Genomic DNA, 5,484 nt, shown 5'->3' on the forward strand with positions numbered 1-5,484 from the left:
GGGCCGGGGAAGGGGGAAGCCGGGGCTGCGGCCCGGCCTCGCTGCCAGCGCCCGCCCGGCCGCCTCACCCTCCGCCTCCTGCTCCTCGCAGCTCGGGACGGAGCCCCGTGCGTCTTCGGCGGCATGGTGTACCGGAGCGGCGAGTCCTTCCAGAGCAGCTGCAAGTACCAGTGCACCTGCCTGGACGGGGCGGTGGGCTGCGTGCCCCTCTGCAGCATGGACGTCCTCCTGCCCAGCCCCGACTGCCCCTACCCGCGCCGGGTGAAGCTCCCTGGCAAGTGCTGCGAGGAGTGGGTCTGCGACGAGGCCAAAGAGCAGACCGCTGTGGGACCTGCTCTCGCTGGTGAGTGGGGGTCCCTCTGCGGACGGCAGCCGGGGGGGAAGGGGCGCCCTGCATGGAGGTTGAAGGTGGTGGGACGGGTTGATGTGGAGCACCCCGGCAGCTGGAGCGCTGCAGTAAGTGGAGTCACCCCACAGATAAGTGTGGCTGCCAGAATCTCTCAGGAAACGGAAGAGAGCCTTTAGCAGGGCATGAGGTCAGGCAGTGGTCTCATCTGGCTTGTCTGTCTGCTGCAGCCTACAGACTGGAAGACACTTATGGTCCAGACCCGACGATGATGCGTGCCAACTGCCTGGTTCAGACCACGGAATGGAGTGCTTGCTCCAAGACCTGTGGCATGGGCATCTCCACCAGGGTCACCAATGATAATGCCCTCTGCAGACTGGAGAAACAGAGCAGACTCTGCATGGTCAGACCTTGCGAAGCAGACCTGGAAGAGAACATCAAGGTAAATAGTCTCGTCTTTGTGTGCGATCTATGAGGATGCTTCCGTCCACTAGCAAAAACCCAGTGTCTTACCAAAAAATGCACAGTTCTGACAGGTAGTCAGTTTCAAGTGGCTCACCTTCAAATTTTAGTTTTGCCCCAGGGGTGAATAGTTTACAATTAAATGTCCTTGGTTTTCTCTTGTGCTGTATTATGGTACTATGTAAGACATTATTGCCTAATGGAAATATAATAAGGATTAGCATGTCTGCTTGCCCTTAGCTTCCAAGCTTAGTACTGTGTGAAAGCCTACCTTCTAAACATTTTGTATTCACTTATATCCTAACAGAAAGGCAAAAAGTGCATTCGCACCCCCAAAATCTCCAAGCCCATCAAGTTTGAGCTGTCTGGCTGCACCAGCGTGAAGACCTACAGAGCTAAGTTCTGTGGTGTCTGCACTGATGGGCGCTGCTGCACACCCCACAGAACAGCCACCCTCCCTGTGGAGTTCAAGTGCCCTGATGGGGAGATCATGAAAAGGAAAATGATGTTCATCAAGACTTGCGCGTGCCACTACAACTGCCCGGGAGACAATGACATCTTTGAGTCTCTGTACTACAGAAAGATGTATGGAGACATGGCATAAAGCCAGAAGGAGACGCTAACTAGATTCTCAACTTGAACTGATTTGCATCTCATTTTGTAAACATGATTCAATAGCACAAGGTATTTAAATCAGTTTTTTTTTAATTTCAACAAACTGCTCCATGTGACTTAAGACAATTTTTCTACTGACCCCAAATGGTGGTTTGAAGAAGGTATAAACGGACAGTGGGACCACAGCAAGACACAGCTTCAGAACATGTTGTTCATGAGGTGGTGTGAAGGGGTTAAGGGAAATAGGCAGGAAAAGCAGATTCAAGCAAATGTTCCCTTAATGTGGTACAGCATGCTTCATCTAGTAGTGCAATTGAGAAGGAGACCGTTAGCATATTTGCTGGTGCTGGTTTAGTGACAGCAACAGCTGGAATGCAAACCCTCACCCAGCAACGTGCTAAGTAGAAGGTGTTCTGTTAGTCAGGACAGTAATGTTTCAGCTCTGACACTCTGATTCATATGGCTTGGTCAACAAGAATCAGAATCATGTCTATTAGACTGGACAGCTTGTGGCAGTTAATTTACCTGTAACAAGCTTCTTCTTATTAATATTGTAAATACTGTGTGTATATATATTTGTACAGTTATCTAAATTAATTTAAAGTTTTGTGCCTTTGTTTAATGCTTTGAAATTTCAATGATAGCCTTCTTTTTTGGAACAAGATAGGTAGGATTTAAAGCTTGTTTGACAATGCATTCAAAGCATGAAGTAGATACTCTAGTGGAAATTGTTCAGATAGGGCCAAATGGTGAGATGAGATCATGATGGAGATTGTTAGAGTTGAGGTGCCTGCATCCTTACAAAGCATTCATCTGGCAAAATAAATTTACTTCCACTTTATTGGACAAGTGGCTTTAAGAAAAGTGGCTCTTCTGTAGCTCATCAGTCTTTCCACTTGAGCATTTGTTTCTTTCTTTGACTATGGCTCTTCTTGGACAGTTTATTTGTTGAGAAGTGTGACCAAAAGTTACATGTTTGCACCTTTTTAGTTGAAAATAAAGTATTTATATTTTTTATATAAATGGCTTGGTATTTCATTTACCTTTAGTCTTCACTATTCTTTTACATATTCCTAAAAGGGCTTGGCTTTGCACTAGATGAAAATCAAGTAATGCATGGTGGGGTTTTTGTCCAGAAGCACATGTGCTTATGAATAAGCTAATGATTATGGTTACTTATTCTGTTGCTAGTGAACCAACTGTAGTTTGTTACTCCTCTGAATTCAGAATGGAGGGCAGGGCCAGGTTTGCTTTGCCAAGCCCAGTATTGCATTAGAAAGTGCAGCATCACATGTGATGGCTTTAAAATGAGTCAGCTGGTCACCATAGTATTCAACTCCTGCTGTAATATACCATGCCACATGTTTTAATTTCATTGGAGTGTTCCACTGGTTGTGATTTGTTTTCAACTAAGGCAAGGAAAATGTTTTTAAAGTATCTGCATTGAAGTGGCTCCTGACTAGAGTCAAATCCAGAAGTCCAAAATTTGGTAAAATTCTCATTGAAGACCTAGTGAGTTGTATTGTAAAAATCACAGAATAACACAGGTTGGAAGGGGCCTCTTTAAGATCTTCTGATTTAACCTTCATGCAGAGCAGGGCTAACTTAGATGTGGTTTTACTTGAATTAAGACCTTAGTATGGTGTGGTAGACAGAGCACTGAACTTTGATGGCAAACACCTGGGCTGTCTTCCTACTTGATGACTGGGGCAAATAATTTGACATGACAGTTCTGTCTGTAAAGCATCCATTGATTCAAACTCTTGCAGGCCCACAGATGAGAAGTAGGAGCTACACATTTTGATAATGGTCCAAACATCTCAGATAAACAAAAAACAATAGAAGGACAGTTGCGAGTCACTTGCCTCACGCCCCTAAAGCTAAAAGGAAAGCTTCAGTCCTGTGCTAGGTCCTACATTAGTAACAGACTTTTGTTTGTCCGTTTATTAAGACGAGGGGATTCTTTGAATTTAAAATTAACCTTTGATCTAGAAGCATTAGTTCTTGTTTTCAGAAAAAACATGTACTCTCCAACAAGAATCCTTTTCAGGCAAACAAGTTCAATCTGGAATTTCCTGATGGTGAAAGAGTGTTAGCTTACAAAAATGTCCATCCTTCCTGAGAACCTTCCAATCCTGTTGATTTCAGTTAGCATTAGCAGCAAATTGGTGTAACACCAGCTTTGACTAATGACAGACAACAGAGCCCTAAACTAATGGGAAGTCAATGGGAGTCTTGCCAGTGGCCTCACCAGGCTTTGCACAAGGCCATAGAAGCATTTCCCCTTCCTCTAAAAAATACAAGGAATTCTCCTGGCATGAGGAAGTGGCTTTCTGTGTCCCATATGAAATAGTTTTGGGTAGCCTCTGGCTCTTAAACTCCTTGAGAATCTCCAGCATTTTTTCTCTCTCTCCTTTTTTTTTTTTTTCCTTTTTTTTCCTTTTTTTCAGGTTATGAATATGATGCAGCTGTTCAGTTCACCCTGGAAACATTTCAAACACTCATACAACCACAAGCACTGGTTGTCCAACTGCTTCTGTGGCTCCACCCCCAAATAACAAAAAAACTGTCATTTCTAGTTCCAGCAAGGACAGGATATACATGGACTTTGTAGCCATCTCTATAGAAGCTCTCATGATCAGAAGAACAGAAAGAAGTGCAATATACCTGGCAGGTTGGGATTAATGCCCTTAAGAGATGGGGTGTTTATGATGCTGCTCAAGCCCGTTCATTAACAACTCTGCCCTGTGTTCTTTTACAAATTGATATCAGACATTATAATGAATAGCCATTCCTTATAACATCAGTCTCTTGAGCCTCGTGACCAGCTCATGAGATTCAGGTTCTGTTGCCAGTCCTTGGCAGTGTGGGCTGTATCTCAGACACCTAAGCTGCACAGCACTGTGGCCTCCCCTGGCACTGTCCACCAGCTGTGCCTGGCTACAGGGCCAGAGAGCAGCAGCAGTGCTTTAGTTTAGAAAGGCCATCTGTGATTAGACACCCACAAAGGGGCTCCCCCAAAACAACTTGGGACCACGACCTATTCCCTGCCTGGTAATGCAGTGATGGAGCTGCTTTGCCTGCCATCTGACAAATTATCACACTCCTTCACAGGCCAGCGGAGAAGGACAGAAGAGGCCTCCTGTCAGAATATTTTAATGGTAGTTTGCTGTTGCCAGTGTGAATTAAAATAAGGAAGTATGCTGCATATGAAAATCTGTTTAGCAAGTTGCTGCTCTCCCCTGAGCATATCAAGGATCATAAATCTCAGCTATCACTGCATTATAATGATTTGCACTCCTTTTTTTTCTAGGAACACATGTAGTCTTCTGACAGAAGCATGCATTTTACACCGTTTCATAGGTGCTAGACCTCTGAAGGTTTTATCTCTGAAGGTAAAGAAATTTAAATACTTTCTTATAAGGTCTCCTAGAGGTGTAGGTAGGCATCATACTGTTTGTAAGACTTTCTTTCAAAGGTATCCTGGGAAAATGGAGCTTTTGTGTGGAATTTATGGCATCTTAAATGATGGTTAAAATGTGGGCCTTTCAACCGTAAAGGCGTTTCCTGATTTCATTCTTTGTGCCTAAAGTGCATAGATGCAAGAATAAAAACTTGAGTTCAAAAGTCCAAAGTCACTTACATGGGAAAGAATGTTGGTTCACATTCCTTCCAAAATACCTTGTCTTGGAAATCTGCTTTTGGATGTTTGCATCCTCAGAAAATCCTATTGTGCAGGTTTGCTACTGTACTTTTAAAATATTTTATTCATATATGAAAGTATATTCATTCAAATGAATTGCTCCTTAAAATGGATCTCCAGCAATATTAATAATACAGTTGGTAAAGGACCACTGTGAAGTCAATACTCATTTAATAAATGATAGTCAATTAATCATTAAACAGGAATTCAAGGTGGCTGGAGACTAGACTATCAAATAATTTGTGAAGTAATTCTAAACTGTCGTATTTCAGATTTTTTGTACCATAACACTTTTGCATGGATTTGCAGCTTAGCTTTCTAACACAATACAGATGTGAACAACAGACACGGATTATAG

The 5,484-nt window shown here is 43.4% G+C and overlaps 1 protein-coding gene across 1 annotated transcript; it reads left to right on the forward strand.

Annotated features, from left to right (window-relative positions):
• The first annotated feature begins 65 nt into the window (after nt 1-65).
• CTGF (connective tissue growth factor) lies at nt 66-2,446 on the forward strand. Its single transcript, XM_010574683.1, has 3 exons — nt 66-343; nt 577-788; nt 1,116-2,446. The coding sequence occupies exons 1-3, from the start codon at nt 124-126 to the stop codon at nt 1,410-1,412; spliced, it is 729 nt and encodes a 242-aa protein (XP_010572985.1). The 5' UTR covers nt 66-123; the 3' UTR covers nt 1,413-2,446.
• Nucleotides 2,447-5,484: the final 3,038 nt, after the last annotated feature.

This window comes from Haliaeetus leucocephalus, unplaced genomic scaffold (genome assembly GCF_000737465.1).
Source record: "Haliaeetus leucocephalus isolate CR32 unplaced genomic scaffold, Haliaeetus_leucocephalus-4.0 Scaffold450, whole genome shotgun sequence".
NCBI lineage: Eukaryota > Metazoa > Chordata > Aves > Accipitriformes > Accipitridae > Haliaeetus > Haliaeetus leucocephalus.

Coding starts and splice junctions, on each gene's coding strand:
- CTGF (XM_010574683.1), top strand. CDS start 124: ATGGTGTACCGGAGCGGCGAGTCCTTCCAGAGCAGCTGCAAGTACCAG. Junction 344..576: donor TGTGGGACCTGCTCTCGCTG/GTGAGTGGGGGT, acceptor TGTCTGCTGCAG/CCTACAGACTGGAAGACACT. Junction 789..1,115: donor ACCTGGAAGAGAACATCAAG/GTAAATAGTCTC, acceptor ATATCCTAACAG/AAAGGCAAAAAGTGCATTCG.